Genomic DNA, 25,076 nt, shown 5'->3' on the forward strand with positions numbered 1-25,076 from the left:
GTGTTCCAAATTTGTTGGCATATTGAGTGCAGCACTTAACACCATCATCTTTTAGGATCTTAAATAGCTCAGCTGGAATACTGTCATCTCCGCTAGCTTTGTTGTTAATAATGCTTCCTAAGGCCCACTTGACTTCACTCTCGAGGATGTCCGGCTCACGTTCCGTGACCGCACTCTCATGGCTATCAGGGACGTTAAGATCTTTCCTGTATACTTCTTCTGTGTATTCTTTCCACCTCTTCTTAATCTCATCTGCTTCTGTTAGGTCCCTGCCTTCTTTGTCCTTTATCATGCCCGTCTTTGCACAAAACGCTCCCTTGAGAGCTCCGATTTTCTTGAAGAGATCTCTAGTCTTTCCCATTCTGTTGTTTTCCTCGATTTCTTTGCATTGTTCATTTAAGAAGGCCTTCTTGTCTCTCCTTGCTATTCTCTGGAACTCTACATTCAGTTGGGTATATCGTCCCCTTTCTCCCTTGCTTTTCACTTCCCTTCTTTCCTCAGCTACTTGTAAAGCCTCATCAGACAGCCACTTGGCTTTCTTGCATTTCTTTTTCTTTGGGATGAATTTAGTTGCTGCCTCCTGAACAATGTTACGGACCTCCGTCCATAGTTCCTCAGGCACTCTGTCTATCAGGTCTAATCCCTTAAATCTATTCCTCACCTCCACTGTATATTCATAAGGGATATGATTGAGGTCATACCTGAATGGTTTAGTGGTTTTCCCTACATTCTTCAATTTAAGCTGAAATTTTGCAACAAGAAGCTCATGATCTGAGCCACAGTCAGCTCCAGGTCTTGTTTTTACTGACTGTATAGAGCTTCTCCATCTTTGGCTGCAAAGGACATAATAAATCTGATTTCGATATTGACCATGTGGTGATGTCCATGTGTAGAGTTGCCTCTTGTGCTGTTGGAAAAGAGTGTTTGCTATGATCAGTGTGTTCTCTTGGCAAAACTCTATTAGCCTTTGTCCTGCTTCCTTTTGTACACCAAGGCCATGCTTGCCTGTTATCTCGGTGATTTCTTGACTTCCTACTTTAGCATTCCAATCCCCTATGATGAAGAGGACATCTTTTTTTGGTGTTAGTTCTAGAAGGTGTTGTAGGTCTTCATAAAACCGATCAACCTCAGCTTCTTCGGCATCAGTGGTTGGGGCACAGAATTGAATTACTGTGATGTTGAATGGTTTCCCTTGGATTCGTACTGAGATCATTCTATCATTTTTGAGATTGTACCCCAATACTGCTTTTCCCACCCTTTTGTTGACTATGTGTGCTACTCCATTTCTTCTAAGGGATTCTTGCCCACAGTAGTAAATATGATGGTCACCTGAATTAAATTCGCCCATGCTTGTCCATTTTAGTTCGCTGATTCCCAAGATGTCGATGTTCAATCTTGCCATCTCATGTTTGACCACCTCCAGCTTACCTTGATTCATTGATCTTCAGCATCGGATTTTCTTTTCACCACCAGACACATCCACAGCTGAGTGTCCTTTTGGCTTTGGCCCAGCCACTTCCCTCTTTCTGGCGCTACCTGGAAATTCCCTCTGCTCTTTCCCAGTAGTATATTGGACACCTTCCGACCTGAGGGGCTCATCTTCCAGTGTTGTATCTTTTAGACTTGTGATACGTTCCATGGGGTTTTCTCGGCAAGAATACTGGAGCGGGTTGCCATTTCCTTCTCCAGTGGACCACATTTTGTCAGAACTCTCTGCAATGACCTGTCCGTCTTGGGTGGCCCTGCACGGCATAGCTTATGGCTTCACTGAGTTACGCAAGCCCCTTCGCCACAACAAGGCAGTGATCCATGAAGGGGACTGTTGTGTTTTAATTGTGTTTTAATGCATTTATTATTGTTTTTTATTGAGTTTTATTTATTATTGTAAGCCACCTTGAATGCTGTTTTTCTTGGGAGAAAGGCTGGATACAAATAAATAAATAAAGTGTATGTGAAAAAAACAGTAACTCTGAAGAAAATAGCTTGTTCTCTTTATTGTTAGATAATGCATGCGCATGCTGTTGAAGGCACTGTCTTAGAATATTGTTTCATGTATCGGAGGAGAAGAAATGCTTCTTCTAAGATGGCATCTAGAATTTACAGTTTTTGAAAAAGTTTATGTTAAGAACAATTCATATTTTTTAATCCGCTGCCTGATTAATTAGGGGCATTTTTAAAAAAACAGATCAATCTACCCAAACAACTAAAAATGCCTGATACACACTTCAATGCGGAGAATTGAGCAGTAAATTCTGCAACCATAAGTATATCAAAACAAAGACTACTATACTCTGCATTCTACCAAAAAAAGAACAATTTACAATAAGATACAGAACAATAAAACAGAATAATAAAAACATAACTAGAGGCACCAAACCTTTAGGAATACAATTTTAAATGTAACAGTTATTTATTGTGGCAAGAGACTAAAGAATTCCACTTACCAATATGCCCTGTTTTAACTTTAAATGGTACATCAAACTGATACTGTAAAGATAAACATTTTTAAAAGTTACTTCAGCAATAAAGTGATTTATTTTAACAGTACAAGCCTTACATACACATGAACATTTTACCACTTATCAAGCCAAAGTTTATAAATAGTATATAAAGAAAAGGCTTTATTTTGGCTCACCTTGGTAATATAATATTCAGAGAACACTAGACAACTGTTATATTTAGCTTTTGTTAGTCTTTCAAATGCTTTGGTTTACTGAACAGGGATAAAAGTTCTCTCAATATTGATAAGAGACTTTTTTTTCTTTGTAAAGACACTCTTCTCTAGGTTCTATGAGAATCTAGTTTGGTATTAAGAGTCCATTTAACTTACTTGGTGTGTCCTAAGTGTAGGACACACCAATTTAGCCTCTTCTCTTTTTAATTTTTATATTAATAATACTGTTTCAGAATCAGGGAGTGATTTAATTGTCATTAAATATTGTAAACTGAAAATCTGTAACATGGTCCTGCTTCCACATAAGGTAATAGGTGTAAGATGCTTATTACAAAGTCTTGACACTTTTTACCAGGTAGAAAACTGACTAATTATTCTGAAACAAAAGGTTTTAATAATGGGTCATAATGCCCCCCAGAAAATGACTCAATTCATACGTAATGACAAATCATGGTTTGTCGTTCATTAGCATATTTATATCTCACTCTTCACTCCCAATGGGTTCTCAGGGCAGCTAGCAATTAACGTCATTATGAGAATAGGCAGCAGCAAGCTTGAGGGTGATTTATTTATAGTCTGAAATTCTGATTGTGTGTTACACTGATTCTCCAGTCTCATTTTTTTTGTATATTGATCACTTTTATATATTATATCCTATGCATGTTATATTGTTTTTGCTGACTTTTAAAATTATGAGAATTTCTGTTCAACCGCTTTTCTAAATGCCTTTGTTTAAAAGCACTTCAGGCCGCAAATAGGTCCTTCTCCAGGAAAATTCTGTATAGCCAATTTGATAGTGCTTGCTCTTCAGTCTCTTTTACTAACAAACTGGGCTATACAGAATTTCTCTAAGAAAGACCTATATGAGGTCTGAGATGCGTTGTAACAATAAACCTCTTTGGAACAAAATACCTTTTTGTCTATTCCATTGCTTTCCTCTTTTTAGTGACCTACTTTGTGGTTCCCATTTTGTTAGATTCTACTGGTTAAAACAAATATAAATATATTACTTACAATGGATTGGATCCAGACTTAGCCATATTTATAAGAGACCAATTGAAATCAATAGTACTTTAGTTAGAGTAGACCCATTTAAATCATGAATAAGTATGACAGTATCCAACTTGCTAAGGCAGCAGTGCAAAAGGTAGACAAATTTTAAGTGGAAGACCCAAGCTTGAAGAGTTTTTGAGTTATATGCATAAATTACTTGCTCAAAGAGTTTTTACTGTGTTAGTTCTTTTACTATAGCCAACTATTGCAACAGTAGTTTATTTTGCTTGCTCTGAACTTACCAATGCATTTTCTTTTATTTCAAGATTCTTAAGTGCTACAGCTCCTGTTGTGAAAAAAATATTTAAAATTGCAATTAGAGAAATACGGTCTTGTTTTACAAAGTTATTTTACAGCACGAAATGATCTTTCTCCACTGTATATGTACCAGTCTTCAGTGGACACTTTCTTAAGGTCAAAGGTCTAACCTTCCACACAGACTGCAATCTCATACCCACTTACCTGGGAGTAAGCTCCACTGAACTCAATGGGACGTACTTGTAAGTAGACATGTATAGGATTGTGCCATATGCTAACATTTGTACCTGTGAAATATATTAAGAGAGTGGGTCCATTTGCATAATTTAAACCACGGTGGGTTGTGGCATGGGCAGGGAGCCTTTTTGAATATCCAAGCTGTGGCATAACCCTAAAACATAGCATGTATTGAACAAGGGTTGTTTAACCCTCGCAATAACCCACGGTGCTCGGGTTCTGACATGACAAGCCACAGCTGTGGCTTGAATATTCAGGATGGCGCCCAGTCACTTTGCACTATATTCAGTACCTTCACCTCTGCAGTCTTATGCATGTTTACACAGAAAAGGGTCGTACAACTCCCCGCATTCCCCATTATGGCTAGGAAATGCTGGGAGTTCTAGGAATTTTTTTTCTGTTTTAACATTCATAGGATTATGCCCTGATTCTATCAAACACTATTGTTGGCAGCTTTGTCTGTTTCAATAGGATTTCTAGAACATCATTTCCCTTTCTTGCTCTCATTAGTGGTAATCTTTCTGCCCACTGCTAGAAACCTAAGGGACAGCCCACATGAGAATCACTGCATTTCAGAAGTCTTCATTTGCTAATAATAATGGTCCAGTATTACTAAAAATCATTAGATTGTGTGTCATGCTAACTGACCATGCATCCATACAAGCAGACTGTCATGAATGCCTTTGTGACTGAGAAAAAGCAAAGCTCTTTACTTCCTAAAATTTAGGTAAAATATTGCCCCAACCAACAGCATTTAAAACTTGGCTAAGTCAAGGTTATTAGTTAAATTGCTTTTTTATTCTTCATTCTTAGATCCTTCATTTGCATTGTTTTCCTAAACAAATCTCAAAGTACGTACAAAAGTAACTCAAAGTACTTACTAAATACAGGTTGCTTACTATAACTATGATTCTGGGAATATCTGTATTTACACATATGGGTTTTGCACCTGCACAGAGCTTCACTTGGAATGTTCTAGAACTGAGAAACTTTGGGGGGGAAATGCTGCTGCTTTTCTTGCTCATCTGATGGACCACTGCATTGGACAGGTAATGAGCACAAGAATGGGCCAACACCTGCAAGGGGATGGGTTGTGGGAAAGCACAGATGATGACTTGAAGAACAATTACAGGTAAGCAACCTGTCTTCCTTCTTCATAGTCTCTGTGCATCACACAGATGAGTGTGATTAGCAAAATAACTTATTGGAAGCGAGATGGATTTATCAATCCAATAATGAAGAGATCAGCCAACTAAAAGCAACGTAATTCCTGGCTTGTACATCCACCTATAACGTCATATGGCGTCCCAGGTCTGCCAGAAAATGATGGATACAGTGGACATAACTAGTAAGGGTCTCCGCAGAGGGGGCAACCAGTAACCAGTCATCAGTATAAGGAAACCCCATGAATCTTTGGAGGCAAATATGAGCAGTCAATATCACCATGTATTTGGTATATACCCTTGGCACCATGGCCAATTTGAAGAGTAGAACTTGGATCTTAAAGGAATGGATACCTACAATGAAGAAAAGGAAGTGGCGATGACCTTGCCAGATAGAAACATGAAAATATGTATTCTTCAGGTCTATGGAGGCAAACCGATTGCCCACTGTAGGAAGGACAAGATGTTCACCAACATTACCATATGAAATTTCCTGGGGGTGATGATAAAAGAGTTCACATTCCTGAAGTCAATAAGCTGAAAATCAGATCAAGGAGGGAAAGAATTACAGTGCAAATCTCTGTTTTCTTTCTGGCCAAAAACTGACAGACTAGAGTTTTCGTAGTACAGATTGGGGCTGTTAGCACAACACAACAGCCCACCATGGGTTATTTAATACACGGTGAGGCTGCGGCACATGCACCCAGTATTTTGAATATGACACCCCTGCTTGTTGTGTCATGGGAACCCAGAAAGCGTGGGTTATGCGAGGGTTGAACAACCCTCGCATAACCCATGGTCTGTTTCAGGGTTACGAAAGGGTTGTTTAATCCTTGCATAACTCACTCACCAGATTCACACAACACAAGAATTCTTGAGTGGGGGTTGGATATACAACCTGGCCTGCAGCCCATTGTGGGTTAAATAACCCACAACACGCCATGGTGTGTCATCCAAATGGTTTCCTTCCATTGTGCATCATACAAAAACACAGCCACAGAACACAGGAATGTTTGTTTTTAAACAAACAGAACAAAAATATCAGTTGCAATTCTGGCAATATTGAGGGTGTGTGGGGGAATGGGACTGCCCATGACAAACTGTTTTATAACTTTCTTGATAATAGCCAAACAAAACACATAGGTAGCCATGTTAGTTCACTGAAATGAAAACCCCAAATATACAGTAGGACAGTATCTTTATTAGGACTAACCAAAATGTTACAAAAGAGTGAACAAGCGTTTTGAGTTCTCCAGAACTCTTCATCTGGCTAGATGTTAAACAAAACAAGGGAAAAAGAGATAAAATCTGGGATGATGTTAAAAGTTACAATGTCTGTAGCTTTAAGATGGAGTGCTGGAGAAGTTGTGTACACTTAATTAGACTGCCTGCACAAGGTGCTAAACAGCTTTCAGATTGCATGGATGGCTACTTTGACAAAGAAACTATCTTGATTGATACCCTTTTTTTTCCAAAATATAAAATCTGGCAATTACTTGGACCTATCTCCAGAACTAAGCAGAACACACAGGTTCCCTGTTAGGCAGAGAGCGGAAGAAACCAGAAAAATGTTGCTCTCTAATTTAGAGAAAATAGAGATCATACCTAAAGCACTACCTAAAATTCAAGTCAACGGGAGCCAAATTGTACAGATCTTGGATAACAGCCAGTAGTGGCAGAGTAGTGGAGCTGAGGTTTTTCTTAGGGTCATTGGCAATGTAAATTGCCACAAAGATTGTTTTTTTAACGTATTTGGTATTGATTCCAATCAAATGGTTCTCTATACAGCCTGGCACCCATTTTAGTGGTATTATTATTATTATTATTATTATTATTTATTCTACCCCCACCTTTGTGAGGGTCAGCCCCTACAAGGTGACTTACAATAACAATTGTGAAAGAAATACAACAATGGAGGGCCATGGACTACAAATAGCAGATAAAATTATATATAGGGACCAGCAATAAAAACAATAAAAATCTTGGTGGAATAAAAACAAGTTTTAGGGTTCACCTAAAGGCCACATGAGTGGGGCAAAGTGGAGTCTTGCAGGAGGGAATTCCACAAGTGTGGGGCCATAACTAAAACGTCCCTGTCCCTGGTACATGACATCCTGATCAACCTCACTGGTGGCTGAGAAAGCATAACCTTGGAAGCTGATCTTAGGGCTCAGTCAGGTTCATATGGGTGTGGGCATTCCTTCAAATAATGTGCTCCCAAACTGTTCAGAACTTTCAAGGTTGGTACCAGTACTTTAAATTGAGTCTGGAAATAAATGTGTAACGAATGCAACTGAGTCATAATTGTTAAAAAAAAATGACCAAACCAACTAGCCCTCCACAAGCATTCTAGCAGCTGAATTTTACACCAGCTGAAGTTAACAAACTTCATTAAACAGCAGTCCTATGTAGACAGCATTGCAGTAGCCTAGTCTGGATGTTACCAGAGCATGTATAACTAAGGCCAGTATCTTGTTTACACCCTTTGCACTAAGTTCTGACCTCAGATCCTCTGCCAATTATCGTGTTAACCAAACCAAGCCTCCTTGTCATTCTCATCTATGTCTGAAGAAGTCAGTTAATATGACTAAAGTGTCTGAAGTGCTGCAAGGTGCCACCAGACTAAGTTCTGCAACATGTCCACACTAAACATCTGGAGCAATCTTCCTAAAACTGCACAGGAAAAGAACCCAAACCCAATTTTACTGTTTTTTGCACATGAGAAGGACAGCCAGACATCACACCCGAACAGGTCAGGGAACAGAAAGGATTTCTATGTTCAGCCACAACATACTGCAAAATATTGAGAGTCATGGCTCTGACTTTCCCTTACCTCCTCAAGGAGACATGCCTGTTCTGTTACAATTGCATTTAGAATACCACAAGGGTAATAATTAGAACAGCAGCAGCCACACTTCAAATGAACCTGAACTAGCATGAACCCTGGAGAGAAGGAGTCTGGGGAAGGTGGGGCTTTGGCCAAAAATAGGCTTCCTTCTCAGGATAGCATTGGAAGAAACAGTTCTTAAAGAGTATGACATACTATGTAGAAGAATCTGTATCTCCAGGAAGAGAAACAGTGATCTCACAACTAAAAAGGAATAGTATTTTCAAGGAAGAAAGTAAGAAATGTGGGATCTGAATTTAAAAAAACTATGTAAACAAAGTTGCTTACAATAACACATTTTCTTCCTCTTTAATAGTTTATACTCTCTTCGTTGTTGCACCATTTTGGAAATCAGAGAGTAATTTCCATTTTGTTTTATTTTCCTTGCATACTTATTCAGTTCTTGTTTCTTTTTCCTACATTCATTATCAAACCATTCTGCACCAAGCTTGTATTCCCCCCAGACTACTAGGTTCACTTAATACTGGCTTTAACTTCTGTATCAAATAATTATAGTTATCCAACACCTCTGAGTCCTTCTTCAGGAACTCCTTCCTCCAACCAATCATATCTGGACTAAAAAGTAAGTTTCCTAACCTACTTTGAACATTCAGGTCCCATATCAGCCTACGCTGACCAAATTGCGTATATACAAGAATTTGCCTTTCCTTTAACAACATGGATGTATTAACATCCAAGTCAATCAGCAAGGGTTGGTGATCGCTTTATGGTTTATCCCTCACACAGAAGTGCTTAAAATAGGGAACTGCTCCAGGTGACAACAATATATAATCAATGACACTGCCACCTCTAGAAGAGGAGAAAGTGAACTGACCTTCCATGTCTCCTGTCCCCAACCCAGTAAAAATGGCTAACTGGTATGTACAAATAATCTTAAACAAATTTACAGTCAGGGCCAGAAATATTGGAACAAGGATAATTGTTTTGACAGTTGGCCTCTGTATACCACCACATTGAAGTTGAAAGGAAACACACCCAGATGGGAGCGAAGTCAGGACTTTCAGCTGTAATTCAAGGGGCTTGACAAAAGTGGGGCACTAACCATTCAGGAAGGACAGCCAGTGGCATTCACACACCCCCATCGTTGGTGGCTCATAAGTAATGGAACAAATGGCTGAAAAGCAACTGCATGGCCAGGTGTGGCCTGTTTCCTGGGTACCCCATGAGCAATCAAGCAGATGAAAGGCCTGGAGGTGGTTCTGAGTCTTACATTTGCATTTGGTAGCTGTTCACTGGAACCCCCAACATGAGGTCCAAAGAGGTGTCCATGAGAGTGAAGGAGGCCATCATTAGGCTGAGGAAACAACATAAACCCATCAGAGAGATAGCAAAAACACTGGGAGTGGCCAATACAACAGTTTGGAACATCCTGAAAAAGAAGGAATTAACTGACAAGCTCAGCAACAGCAAAAGGCCTGGAAGACCACGGAAGACAACTAAAGGGGATGACCGCAGAATTCTGCTCATGGTGAAGAAGAACCCTTTCACAACATCTAGCCAGGTCAAGAATGCTCTTGAGGAGGTAGGCATGTCACTGTCAACATCTACAGTCAAGAGATGGCTTTATGAATGTAAATACAGAGACTTCACAACAAGGTGCAAACCACTGGTAATGCTCAAGAACCGAAAGGCCAGATTAGCCTTTGCCAGCAAACACCTAAAAAAGCCTGCCCAGTTCTGGAATAAGATTCTTTGGACTGATGAAACCAAGATTAACCTGTACCAGAATGATGGGAAGAGAAAAGTATGGAGAAGGAAAGGAACAGCTCATGATCCAAAGCATACCACATCATCTGTCAAACATGGTGGAGGCAGTGTTATGGCATGGGCATGTATGGCTGCCAATGGAACCGGGTCACTGGTGTTTATTGATGACCTGACTGCTGATCAAAGCAGCAGGACGAATTCTGAAGTGTATAGGGTCTGCTCAGATTCAGCTGAATGCTGCCAAACTGATAGGATGCCGCTTCATATTGCAGATGGATAATGACCCAAAACATACAGCAAAAGCTACCCAAGAGTTTCTGAAGGCAAAGAAGTGGGAGGTTCTTCATTGGCCAAGTCAGTCACCTGATCTCAACCCAACAGAGCATGCTTTTCACTTACTGAAGACAAGACTGAAGGCAGAAAGACCCACAAATAAGCAGCAGCTGAAGGCAGCTGCAGTAAAGGCCTGGCAAAGCATCTCGAGGGAGGAAACACAGCATTTGGTCATGTCCATGGGTTCCAAACTTCAAGCAGTCATTGGTTGCAAAGGATTTTCATCCAGGTATTAAAGGCGATCCTTAAGTTTGAAATGATGTTGGTTTGTTCCATTACTTATGAGCCACCAACAAAAGGGGGGGTGTATGCCACTGGCTGTACTTCCTGAATGGTTGGTGCCCCACTTTTGTCCAACCCCTTGAATTACAGCTGAAAGTCCTGACTTCGCTCCCATCTGGGTGTGTTTCCTTTCAACTTCAATGTGGTGGTGTACAGAGGCCAAATGCCAAAACAGTTATCCTTGTTCCAATATTCTGGCCCTGACTGTATACCTGGTTCATTAATGATCTTCTGATATTATAGGAACTAAATCCACCAGGTCCTCATTTGATAAACCAACTCTTCCTGCCAAAGCCTCATTACTATCTCCTATTCTGCCATTAAAATCACCCAACACAATGAGAGGTAATAGTGGGTGTTCCTCTATAATTTTCTCAATCTGACTAACAAAGCCCAGATATTACTCCCAGGGATCACAGAACCTTTTGATGGCATATATGTTAATACAAAGTAAGGTAAACCTAATGTCACAAACTAGGTGAACTACCTGAAAATAAAGAGAAAGAGGTATTAAGACTTTGACTTCCACCTTCAGCTTGTTGAAACACAAAATAACAATCCCCCTTTACTCCTTTATTATTGCCTCTGATAGCAGGCTAAGAATAAGAAGCAAAACCCTGTATAAAGATTTCCTTTGCTTTTACCCATGTTTCTTGAAGACAAATTATATGAAACTTTTAAAAATAACCTATGAAAGTACTGTTCGACAACTTATTAAACCAACCTGCTATATTCCAAGCAGTGATATTAATAGACTGATATTCTGGGTCTGTAAGTTTCCTTTCATTTCAATAACCATTCTGGTACCAAGATCTGGTTTCACCCTTCAAACTATCTCCCTATTTACTGTAGCCCTTCCTCTTCCATGGTTGCTTCTGCTTCTCCCCCCATTCGTACCCTTGCCTTTGGGGAATAGGGATCATATCAGGATTTGTTACAGTATGCCCAGCCAAACCATTATTCTTCCTACTTCTCCTCCTCTTCATAGACCTAAACATAATCTCTCTATTCCTTAACAAAACTGGGATAGGATTAGTTAGAGATTCACCCTGTTTAGATACTAATTTCAAGTTAGATCGTGATTGTTTTGAACTGGATTTTATCGGCCCCTCCCCCTCAAGTGAATCACTCCTTTTTGCTAGGGGTGGAGGTTCTCAATTAACACTATCCTCTTGCGCTGCAGCCTCAGTGCTATTTGATAGATCCAATTCTTTAACTTCTTTCCTACCATTGATAGTATAATTCTCTGATTTATCTCCTACCCCTAGGGAATCTTTTCTTGTTACAATCCTCTGTTTATCCCAACACCTGGCTTCATTAGAGTTAGCCTTGCTAACTGCATCCATTTTTTCTATGATCTTAAAAAGTGGGTTAAAGTTCATATTTGCACAGTTCTTTCTTTCTTGTGTTTGCACTTTTCTACTATGTTTCTTACTACTGCGCTCAGCTGTACAGGCTTCTTGCTGAGATTGCTTATCAAAACCCACCCTCCTCCCTGAGCCAAGGGAGTTTCTTTCTGCATTCTTTCACCTTCTTAGACCCCTTGGTAGCAGCAATTCCCCTGGACTCCTTAGATGCAACACATCCACCATCAGTACACAAGTCCAACAGTGGGGATGGAATTCTCTCAGAGGAGTTTTTACACAGCAACAATTCCTCCAGGGAAAGAGCATTTATCCTATTAGTAACACTGGCAGGAAGGTTAAACTCCTCTTCCTTATCCACCCAAAACAGAGGGGTCTTTTCCTTCCTATTAGAAACCAACTCCTTCAAACAAGGTACAAACTTCTCACTCAATATTCCTGCTATCAGTATCTCCTTCATCCCAACTACTAAATTTTTAATTTCCAAAATGGTATTGCTCATATGATCATGGCAGACATCATGTTCAGCCTGGGATTTCATAATATGATTTACATGCAGATCTGAAGACTTCCTTTCCACCCTCTCTTTATCAAAGCAACTAAATATAGGTGACTCATCAGCCATAGCAAGATCAACAACGTTCTCCTCCTCCTCCCTCCCAATACTCCACTTGACTTTTCCTGAGAACTCTCTTCCAGACAGGGTAGATTAAAAACCTCCCATTCTCATTTCACCAAAGTCCTCATTCATATAGCTATTTAAACAACTACTTCCCAGCAGTTGATCATTTGTTAAGAGACATGGTTAATAAGTCAATGAGGGGGGTGGTATACATCTGTGAGGAGTACATTGCTGTAATCTGGAAGAGGTACTAATTTCCTATGCCCCTGTACAAAAACTGTAGTCTTAGTTTGAATCATCCTTTCCTCTGGCATACCACTGTCCTCCATACCAGATGGACTATTTTCTTCGTTTGCAGGGAGGGAAGACAGTAGAATGTTAACATCCTCTGCGGTGGACATATATATAATAGGGTTTGCCACCTGATCTTCCATTCTTTTTTTTAGGTCTGAAATTGGAGTAATAACCACTGTTATGCCCCTCTGCGCCTGATGAATTGCTGGAGGGGACAGGGTAAGATCAAATGCCATCCCATAGTCATTCATATGTGTCTGCTCCATTTCATTCACATCCAATATCACTGGGGGCCTAATCCTGCAGGGAATAGTAGCCTACCAAGCAAGAATCCACAGTTAGCTCTGTCAGGCAGAAGGCCCGCTCACTCTCTCTCACTGGTATAAAGAGTAATACGCACTCCTGCAGCCAGCGAAGAAGTGGCGGTGGAGGCTGGAGCTGGGTGGCTGCATCAGGAGTCAGGTGGTTCTCTTCTAGTGGCTTCGGCAATTTCTTTGGCCACATGGGGCCCAGCGCAAGCGGCACAGCAGCAGCTTTTCCCCTTTGACTGCGGCATTTCCCACTTGCCAAATGGTGCTGCGTCCCTCTCTGCTTTTCGAAGCCTGCCAAGGCTCCCTGCTCTTCCTTTTGTTTTATACTCAGGTTCAGAATAAGGAACAATATATGAAGGAAGTGATAGTGGCATCCAGCGGGAAGCAAGGGGAGGAGCAGCAGATGGAGGTAAGGCTGAAGGACAGCTCAGGGAGCCCGCAGAGCCCAGGTGAACTCCCACAGCCTCTTGGCCCTCACCAAACCAGGAAAATTACTTGATAAAGGAGAATCTTTGAGAAGGGACATATCCCAGTGTGGCAAGAATTTTCCCTTAAAAATAAAAGGGGGGGGGGAGAAATAGGGACAGGCCTGCTGGCAAGGCAATTATCTCGCTCTTTCAATAGTAAATAGATACTAATGATTGATATTAGTCACATCTATTACACAAAATTGCTTAATCTTTACTGCTGCTGCTTTTTCTTTTTTACTGAAAATAAACATTTCTTACACATTGACTAATGCAGTTAGTGCCCTTGACTTAATTTTTAAAAACTGTAGGATGGAATGGTGACACAAACATATGCCAATTTCTATATATTACACTATTTAAAGTTATGAGGGGCAAGAGGGGAAGAAATCTTCAATATAATGAAGTAAAATATGAACAGTGGCAGAGCACCACTGGATTCACACTTAAGGAACATAGGAAGCAGCCTTATACTGAGTTAGACCAGTGGCCCATATTGACTAGGAGTGGCTCTCCAGGGACTGAACATGGGACTTTATTCACATAAAGGATATGCTCAACCACTAAGCTACAGCCCTTCCCCCAATAAAGGAAGAGAGTAGAGGCTCTGCAAGAAAAAGAGGGTATCAGTACCACTACCTCTCACATTTTAAGTGCTCTACCATTTCAGCTAATTCTCCTATAACCAAGCACTGAAACTGGAACCCTAGTATATTTAGTTACATGGGCTTTCTTCTTATTGGTTTTTTAAAACACTCTAAATTTAAATACCTCCTGTCCTACTAGTAGTAAAAAATCCTTCCCTCTACTGCTTTCTTCTACTCTCTTAATACCAAAAATGATCATGGAAATGCCAGTTAGACCACCTTAACACACATGGGAACTGTTAAACTACTCATCTTCTTGGAAGTACTCAAATAAGTTGACACTGATGTTATACAGCTTATGTTATAATTCCTATCAAACGCTGTTGCATATAGGGAGACATACAACAGGTAATTCAATACATTTGGATTCTGCCAAAGGACTGCTTATTACTAACACCTAAATACTTTATCAAGCACATACAGAAAGAAAAGCCAAAGGTTTTTTTTTTTATGTCCTTGGTGATAGTATTTACTTGGGACGAAGGAAGGAGAGGACAACTTATCAATTCAAATCTAGAACAATACCAAATAGATCAAGCATGACTTCTTGTTAAATGTGAAAGCTACACAAAGTTGTCTACTTGACTTTATCATTTTCCTTTTCCAGTTCCCAAAGTTATTTTCACTGTAAACATTGCAAATATATTTTTGCACACTTAAACACACAGCTTCCAATTTTGTTCAGTAGAGATCCACCTGACTTACACGCCATATACTTAAGATCAGGTTGCTGATATTTCAAGTTGTCTCTCAGTGTAAACATTTTGATTTAGGTTTATATGTTGAATGTAAATAATCCTATTTCACAGCAAAATTGCCTCTAAAATTTGACAGCTTTTAAACTGACTTACTATGTAGAAATTTGTACTATTTGTTTTAAGGAGCAAGTTGTTCTGAGATATGTAAGCAAGGAAAACTAAAAAGAAAAAGACACTGCCAAGAAAGAAAACATGTTTATCTTCTTTCTGTATAGGGCAACTTTACACATTACAAGACGATACACACTACAGATCTGCAGCACACATCAAATTATTAGACAAGCCCCCACAGTTCTGATGTTTAGACATCTCCTCAAGACTTATCTTCACACAGGCTTTCCCTGAAGTGCCATCTAGCCAGCCGTGGTAAATAGCACACAACAGTGTGTGCAGTCTATCACTGCTTAGTATTTTTATTATTGTTTTATTGTTACAGTTTATTGTTGTTTTGATGGTACAATACTGTATGCTTTGAAAGTATGTGGAAAGTGGTATAGAAATATGATTTATAAAGGTTGTTTTGCTAAATGAGATATACACAATGAGTACATGTGGCAGGGAGCCATCTGTTCACTGTATGTAGTGTACATTCATTTTTTTTAAAGTGCAGCCGCAACATTAACTTTTTTATAGGTAGATATTTAGGCCAAAAATGGTAATCTGTAAACTGGCCTTCAGTCATTTTGGATCCTCCTGCCACAACAGCATGTGTTTCTCCTTCCTTCTATTAATTATTTTAGACCAAGACAGACAAGTTGAGTAAACTAATTTGTGGCATGATGAACCAATGTAGACAGTACTACTGGATTACTTTTCTGTTTTTAGTCATCCAATTAATCAGCATAAAAACAGCCTCCTCAAAACTACCGAGTGGTGTTAGTGACACAAAATGAACAACCAAAATTAAAATGAAATGGTACAGTTCATTTGTATCATCATTACATTGATGATGTAATCATCAATTACATCAATTCACTACATTCCAACATCTACAGATTCCACTGTTTAAATAAAAGTCCATGATCCTGCAACCTTGCTGAATCTAATCAGTGCCTGGATGGGAGACTGTCCAGGAACCTTATCCACAACCTTGAATTCCATGAAAGGCAGTTAGTATATAAATGAAAACCAATCAAGTTTCAGGGAGAAGATTAGGGCTAGTATATGCAAATAAAATTAGCTTTTGCCACTGCCACTCAAGAATATACGGGATCAAATGTGTTGACCCCACAAAATGAGTGACAATATATGCTGCTAAATATTAGTGAATCACTATGCTGTGCCAGTGGTGGCTGTTGCGGTAAATGCACATAAACTCATATTTTGTGTTTCCACCCTAGTCCTCTCCAGAACGTGGTCCAAATCGAATGGGGGACAGAAGAGAAGCAGCATACGTAAAAATAACGCTCCAGTGTCGCCTCCTTTTGCTTTTTGCCACTGCCACGAAGGAAGCGACCGTAGAAAACGTTTTCGCTTCCCCTGCACTGGGCTCCCTTTGAACAAGACAACCTACCAAAGGAAGCAGACTGGAGCAGGTGAGAAACGCCAAGGCACGCAAAGCGCTGCCCACGTGACGGGGCCTGCCAAGCGGACGCGCAAGTGCAAGCAAGTCAGCAAGACGGCTCGGGCGGCCGGGGGGCCGAGCAGCAGCGCAGCAGCCTGTGGGGGCCCGAGCAGCGGCGCAGCTTCCTTCGAAGGGCCGTTCTCACTCTCACGCGGACGCACTCTTACTTATTCCCCTTCCATTCCTCTCTTCGCCCTCTGTTGCGCGCGCGCACATACATACGGAGGAGCCCGTGACAGCACCACGCGACGGAGGAGGCGCCCGTCAGCCCACCTCCCGCAGAAAGGAGCTGTCGGGGGGGGGGGGTCAGGCAGGGGCGGACTTAGGCTCTCGTTACCTCCCCAGATGCCAAGCTTGAGCTGGGAACTGTCCAGATTCACCACATAATCGCCCAGGAACCGGTTGAGGACGTCCACGACCACCGACTCGAACACCATCCTTAGGAGCGGCTCGCTCCCCTCCCCGTCGAGCCGGGCTTCCGCCGGCGACGGTTCGAGATGTCAGCCCCGCAGACAGCCCCCCGGCCTCTCCGCCACCCCCTCCGCTCCGCCGTGCCGAGCAGGCTGGCGTCTGCCTGGCCGCCCGCTGGCTGGGCGTGTCGCACCCAGACTCGCCCTGCCTACTGCGCAGGCGCGCTAGGGACGCTTGGGAGCCCTTCCCTGAAAAGCTCGGAACATAAGCGAGAGACGCTCTCCCTGTTCCCGCCTCTCCCTCCTTCCCTGGCCAAAAAGCGGCGGTAGAGCTCAAGATAAGCAGGCGCCGCGCGCGCGCAGAGAGAGATACGGCCTTCTTTGTCGCGCGAGACTCCGAACGTCGGTTAAACTGCCCCTCCCTGTCTCCACCTTGAGGCTGCCTTGAACCCAAAAGTACAGAGCGGGATTTCCCCCCCCCGCCCGCGCCTGAAGTAGTTGTGTCTTGTCGCTCGCGGGTCTCCCTTTCCCGACGTGTTGTCATGAAGAAATGGCCGCGTGTCATCCCATTCTTTCGGTTCCGCCAAAGAGCATGAGGCCCACGTCCCAACCACCGTACCCGCCTCGAGACCGGTAGCCCAGCTTTGTTTCCTGGGATTGCTGTGTTACTGCTGCCATAAAAATTGTGCGGAACTGCGTTGGAAAACCACCTTCAACAAGTCGCTTAAAACCGAGCAATCGTAACTACTCTCCTTGAGCCCGCCTCCCACATAAGTGGGATGTGCCATGTACTGACAAGGTTCCAGTATACAGTCGTTATTCCCAGAAGTCATCTTGGAGTAGCTTCCTAGATGTCAGTGCTGGAAGTCCTCTGGAAAGTGCTGTATATATAAATAAATAAATAAAATTACAAGACCGATCATCAAGCAAGTTCAACGATCTGCCCCACTGGGGAAGCATGAGGGCGTATATTTTGCACAGGTTTTGGAGCCAGTGAGGATTGGCTGTCCAAAATGTGTGCCACCCTGTGGTGAAAGCAAGGACGTTCTCTCTGGCGCTGCTGTATAAGCGGCCAGCAGCACCAGCACCATTTTCCAAATGAAGCAAGCCAAGCTGCTGCCATCCAATTAATCCTTTACTAACTGCAGTCGTGTACATGTCTACTCAGAAGTAAACACCACTGAGTTCATTTGTGCTTACTCCCTGGTAAGTGTGTATAGGACTGCAGCCTTATTATTACAGCCTTTATATACTGCCCTAACCAGATTTGATCCCAGGGTGGTCTACAAAATTAAGATATAAAATAAAATATAATACAACCACTTAAGAAAACCAACTAGGAGCTAAAACAGAGCAATGAACAAAAAATCAAAATGCCTAAGGGTGCAATCCTATGCATGCATGAAAAAGCCCTACATGCTGGCAAGGGAATGCAGGGAGTTGTAGGACTTCTTCTGTCTAAATGTGCATAGGATTGCAACCTAAAATACTTTAAAACCTGCAAGAATAAAAAAGTGTTCTTCTGACACCTCTTGCCTCTTTCCCATTGGATGCAGTTACCGACACAGGTAGGCAACTTGTGGCCCTCCAGAGGTTTTGGCCTACAACTCCCATCATCCCTCACCACTGGCTATGCTGGACAGGGCTGATGGGTATGGTAGGCCAAAACATCTGGCATGCCACAAATTGCCCACACCTGATATTCTTTCTGCCCACCTCTGTTGTCTTCTGATTGACTGTAGTTTGGACTAAGTTTTTGTTTGGAGGGTTAAATTGGAGTGCTGCTAAATAGCATGGTTAAAGTAGTGTGGGTCTACAAGAGCACACCCATACTACCTGATAATATATATATATATATATATATATATATATATATTATTTCCTATTGGTGCCATTCCTAAGCCCTAGCCTTTTTGAGCTGGTTCAAACAGCAGAGGGTCCAAAGGTATTACCAAGTATGCACAGTACATACAGGTTTCCTCAAGCAGAATCTCTAAAGTAGCGCCACCTTGGATAAGTACAGCAAAAAGGCTAAGGCAGCAGCCCTACCCACTTGCTTCTGAATAGACATGTATAAGATTATAATTCAAGCCCAAGTGCATTGGCTCTCTGCTTTTTGCAAACTAGTCATGTGCAGATACCACCATGCCTAGCATCACATTTTCAGCATGCCATCACTATGTTCTCCAGGTTAGCAATGTTACATCATCTTTTTTTGGTGTGTTTTTTTAGAGTAATGGGTTAAATCCAACATCACACTAAGGAAAATATCTTCGTGCAACAGGACTTTTGCCCCCAAACCACCACTATAGCCCTCTGCACTGAAAATCTGCTCTGGTGGAGCTTCCTCTGAAGGGAAGAGGGGGAATCACCCCCCATCCTGGTTCCACTCACAAAGGTAGCTCCATCAGCAGAATGACACCACCAGATCCAGTCCTATCTCTGTAGAAATGTTCTAAGTATTATTGGATTATTGTAATGGGCTACCCTTGGGCCTGGTCTGGAAGCTGTAGCTGGTACAGAATGCAGCTGTGAGGCTACTGACAGGGGCCTCTTTTCAACAGCATGTTACACTTCTACTAAAAACTGCACTGCCTGCCAATAAGTTACCACACCAAGTTTAAGGTTCTGTTATTAACAAAGCCCTAAACAACTTGGCACCAGGTTACCTTAGAGATTGTCTCACTACTTCTGTCCCTGCCTGGTCCTTGTGGTCATCAGAAAGAGCATTTCTGATGGTGGTGCATATTCCTGAGGTTTGCCTCAGGAGTACCTGTAACATAGGAATTAGTGTTGCAGCACCCACCCTCTGGCATGCACTCCCTATTGACATTAGCTGGCATCTTCAGTTTTGATCTTTAGATGTCTGCTGAACACCCACTTCTTCATGCAGGCTTTCCCAGAGGTGTGACCCAGCCAGTATAGCTATAGTTTTACTGCTGACCAGTGCTGATTTTATTGTATTTTTATGGTTATATTATTGTTGTTAATGCTTTGATAGTTCATAGAAAATGGTGTATAAACCTGAGTAATAAATAAAATTTAAAAAATAACTTGATAGTTCATTTTGATTCAACAAGTGATATCACCTCACTTGCTCTGTGTTTAGGCTAGAATTGGCTCTGATGGAATTACTGGGGCAAATGGCCATAATTTCTCAAAGAATGGAAAATAGCATTAACGTTGTATTCTTATGGTATAAAAAGTTTGAAAACATTTACTAAAAAATAGTTCTGTAGCACTACAGTTGACTTAATATAATTTCCTTGAGACTTCTCAGTATAAATAATTGATCTGAGGATGGTGACAAAGAGGAGAAATTAAACATCTCTTGAATCTGATCTGTAAATCCTAAAAGCACATCATAAAGACCATGTAAAATCAAGTTTTTATTTATACTATGTGGGCATGACTAAAAACTCCTGTGTTTCTGAATAGCTGTGTGGGTTTTTTCAAGCTTTCAGAGTATATTATTTAGCTAATGGCAAGAACAATACAATTACATTGCAGTACGTTTCTTGAAGTGTTTATTTGGATAACTGCCAAAGATGAGGTTTATATTCAAATGCAAGTATCTTGTTGATAAGTGAACATTAAAGTGCCACTGACCAACATATATTGATCATTGACTCAAATTAAATCATACTGTATTAGCATCATTATGCAGCTGTTTTAACCCCCCCAAAATCTATGAAGACGGGATCTGGCAGGATGAGGAAAAACATCTAACTCAGAAATAGCCTATATTTTCATGTTTAGAATTAGTTTTATAGTCTATTGCCAATCCACGGGAATGATAAGCCAAAGATACAGGTGCATATTATTACCCATTAACTAGACTAGGCCCAGTTGATCCATCATATATTCAGGACTATGGCATGAATCCCCTTCATGGATCACTGCCTTCTTGTGGCGAAGGGGCTTGCGTAACTCAGTGAAGCCATAAGCTATGCCGTGCAGAGCCACCCAAGACAGACAGGTCATGGCAGAGAGTTCTGACAAAATGTGGTCCACTGGAGAAGGAAATGGCAACCCACTCCAGTATTCTTGCCAAGAAAACCCCATGGAATGTATCACAAGGCAAAAGAAAATCCGATGCTGTAAAGAACAATATTGTTTAGGAACCTGGAATGTAAGATCAGTGAATCAAGGTAAGCTGGAGGTGGTCAAACATGAGATGGCAAGATTGAACATCAACATCTTGGGAATCAGCGAACTAAAATGGACAAGCATGGGCGAATTTAATTCAGGTGGCCATCATATCTACTACTACTGTGGGCAAGAATCCCTCAGAAGAAATGGAGTAGCACTCATAGTCAACAAAAGGGTGGGAAAAGCAGTACTGGGGTACACTCTCAAAAACGATAGAATGATCATTTTGGATACGAATCTTGGATACGAATCCAAGGCAAACCATTCAACATCACAGTAATTCAAGTCTATGCCCCAACCACTGAGGCCGAAGAAGCTGAGGTTGATCGGTTCTATGAAGACCTACAACACCTTCTAAAATTAACACCAAAAAAAGATGTCCTCTTCATCATAGGGGATTGGAATGCTAAAGTAGGAAGTCAAGAAATCACCGGGATAACAGGCAAGCATGGCCTTGGTGTACAAAAGGAAGCAGGACAAAGGCTAATAGAGTTTTGACAAGAGAACACGCTGATCATAGCAAACACTCTTTTCCAACAGCACAAGAGGAGACTCTACACATGGACATCACCACATGGTCAATATCGAAATCAGATTGATTATGTCCTTTGCAGCCAAAGATGGAGAAACTCTATACAGTCAGTAAAAACAAGACCTGGAGCTGACTGTGGCTCAGGTCATGAGCTTCTTGTTGCAAAATTTCGGCTTAAATTGAAGAACGTAGGGAAAACCACTAAACCATTCAGGTATGACCTAAATCATATCCCTTATGAATATACAGTGGAGGTGAGGAATAGATTTAAGGGATTAGACCTGATAGAGTGCCTGAAAAACTATGGACAGAGGTCCGTAACATTGTTCAGGAGGCAGCAACTCAATCCATCCCAAAGAAAAAGAAATGCAAGAAAGCCAAGTGGCTGTCTGATGAGGCTTTACAAGTAGCTCACGAAAGAAGGGAAGCGAAAAGCAAGGGAGAAAGGGGAAGATATATCCAACTGAATGCAGAGTTCCAGAGAATAGCAAGGAGAGACAAGAAGGCCTTCTTAAATGAACAATGCAAAGAAATCGAGGAAAACAACAGAATGGGAAAGACTAGAGATCTCTTCAAGAAAATCGGAGATCTCAAGGGAACGTTTTGTGCAAAGACAGGCATGATAAAGGACAAAGAAGGCAGGGACCTAACAGAAGCAGATGAGATTAAGAAGAGGTGGAAAGAATACACAGAAGAAGTATACAGGAAAGATCTTAATGTCCCTCATAGCCATGACAGTGCGGTCACAGAACTTGAGCCGGACATCCTTGAGAGTGAAGTTAAGTGTAGTGGCAAGAGTGTTGGACTGGGAGCTGGGAGATCCGGGTTCTAGTCCCCACTCGGCCATGGAAGCTCACTGGGTGACTTTGGGCCAGTCACACACTCTCAGCCCAACCTACCTCACAGGGTTGTTGTTGTGAGGATAAAATGGAGAGGAGGAGGAGGATAATGTAAGCTGCCTTGAGTTCCTTGCAAGAGGAAAAAAGGCGGGATATAAATGCAATATTAAAAATATAAATAAATAAGCATTACTAACAACAAAGCTAGCGGAGATGACAGTATTCCAGCTGTGCTATTTAAAATCCTAAAAGATGCTGCTGCTAAAGTGCTGCACTCAATATACCAACACATTTAGAACACTCAACAGTGGCCACAAGACTGGAAAAGGTCAGTTTACATTCCAATTCCAAGGAAGGACAATGCCAAAGAGTGCTCAGACTACTGTACAATTGCGCTCATTTCACATGCCAGCAAAGTTATGCTCAAAATCCTACAAGCTAGGCTTCAGCAGTATGCGAACCGAGAACTACCGGAAATACAAGCTGGGTTTCGAAGAGGCAGAGGAACTAGAGATCAAATTGCCAACTTTCGCTCTATCATAGATAAAGCAAGAGAATTCCAGAAAAACATCTATTTCTGCTTCATTGACTACGCTAAAGCCTTTGATTGTGTGGATCACAACAACCTGTAGCAAATTCTGAAAGAGAAGGGGGTACCAGACCACCTTATCTCTCTCCTGAGAAACCTGTATGAGGGTCAAGAAGCAACAGTAAGAACCAGGCATAGAACAACCGATTGGTTCAAAATTGGGAAAGGAGTACGACAAGGCTGCATATTGTCGCCCTGCTTATTTAACTTATATGCAGAGTACATCATGAGAAACGCTGGGTTGGATGAATCACAGGTCAGAATTAAGATTGCCGGGAGAATTATCAGCAACCTCAGATACTCAGACGATACCACCCTAATGGCAGAAAGCAAAGAGGATCTAAAGAGCCTGTTGTTGAGGGTGAAAGAGGAGAGTGCAAAAGCTGGTTTGAAACTCAACATTAAAAAAACTAAGATCATGGCATCTGGCCCTATCACTTCCGGGCATATGGAAGGGGAAGAAATGGAAGCAGTGACAGATTTTATTTTCTTGGGCTCCAAGATCACCGCAGACGGTGACTGTAGCCATGAAATTAAAAGACGCTTGCTCCTTGGGAGGAAAGCTATGGCAAACCTAGACAGCATAGTAAGAAGCAGAGACATCACCTTGCCGACAAAGGTCCATCTAATCAAAGCTATGGTTTTCCCAGTAGTAATGTATGGCTGTGAGAGCTGGACTATAAGGAAGGCTGAGTGCCGAAGAATTGATGCCTTCAAACTGTGGTGCTGGAGAAGACTCTTACAAGTCCCCTGGACTGCAAGGAGGTCAAATCAGTCAATCCTAAAGGAAATCAACCCTGACTGCTCATTGGAAGGACAGATACTGAAGCTGAAGCTCAAATATTTTGGCCACCAAAGGCGAAGAGAAAACTCTCTGGAAAAGACCCTGATGCTGGGAAAGATTGAAGGCAAAAGGAGAAGGGGACGGCAGAGGATGAGATGGCTAGATAGCATCACCGATGCAATGAATATGGACTTGAGCACACTCCAGGAGAGAGCTCAGGACGGGAAGGCCTGGTGTGCTATGGTCCATGCGGTCACAAAGAGTCGGACATGACTGAACGACTGAACAACATGGCATGAATATTGGCTTACAAAGTGTATGGGCAATGCCTGGTAAAATTTCAGAAATAAGAGTGGGTGCTGAGCCAGATTTCAGGTGAACAAAGGTAAGGCATCAATTGCCTTCTTAACTCTATGCCCCAAAGTACATCTATGCAAATATGGTTGAAGGCACAATCGTATGCATTAGACATTCCCCTGGCTGGGGAATGCTGTGAGTTGTAATACTTTTTTCTTTCTAAACATCCATATTAGATTGCATCCTAATTTACCTAACTTATACAGATCATATAATAAAGCACATCATTTCTGTTACCTTGGTGCAGAACTTAGATTTTTAGCATGTTGTTTAAGCAACCAAGTTTTGTTTAGTTAGTTTTGTAACCACAGCCAGCATCTTCCTTGTAATGCTACTAGTATAGCATTACAGTGATCTCATTCTCAGCTTGACCACTTCTACTATTTACCATAGTACTCTTGTTTGTTATAGCAAAGGCATCAGAAAGGCTTGTGGTACCCTAAAGACTAACTAATGTATTGTGACATATGCTTTCATGAACTAGAGTCATTCATCCATAGCAAAGAAGCTTTGTCAGAAGTAGTATCTGATGAAGTAGGCTCTAATTCATGAACGTTTATGCAATAATAGCACAACCCTATACCTGTCTACTCAGAAGAAAGCCCCACTGAGTTCAAAGGGATACATGTTCATCCCAGATACATGTGTATAGCAGCCTTGCACAACTTGGTGCCCTCCAGAAGTTTTGGACCTCAGCTTCCTTCAGCCTCAGCAACATGTCCGAAAGTCCAAGATGACTGGAGGGCACCAGTTTGGGAAAGGCTGATGTAC

At 41.6% G+C, this 25,076-nt stretch overlaps 1 protein-coding gene across 3 annotated transcripts in view; it reads right to left on the reverse strand.

Annotated features, from left to right (window-relative positions):
• The window catches only part of VPS13A (vacuolar protein sorting 13 homolog A), a 254,743-nt gene extending 236,921 nt beyond the window's left edge, over positions 1-17,822 (reverse strand). The window contains exons 1-3 of one of the 3 annotated variants that reach the window (XM_084834257.1): positions 16,980-17,822; positions 3,970-4,013; positions 2,445-2,487 (exon numbers count right to left, since the gene is read on the reverse strand). In XM_084834257.1, coding sequence (XP_084690383.1) covers positions 2,445-2,487; positions 3,970-4,013; positions 16,980-17,079 — 187 coding nt within the window. In that variant the 5' untranslated portion in view covers positions 17,080-17,822. Of the gene's footprint in view, positions 1-2,444; positions 2,488-3,969; positions 4,014-16,591; positions 16,851-16,979 lie in introns of those variants that run through there. The other 2 variants (XM_084834259.1, XM_084834258.1) reach the window with 2 other exon arrangements.
• Positions 17,823-25,076: the final 7,254 nt, after the last annotated feature.

This window comes from Heloderma suspectum, chromosome 2, assembly GCF_057233095.1.
Source record: "Heloderma suspectum isolate Gila_16-S chromosome 2, 16-S_ref, whole genome shotgun sequence".
Lineage (NCBI taxonomy): Eukaryota > Metazoa > Chordata > Lepidosauria > Squamata > Helodermatidae > Heloderma > Heloderma suspectum.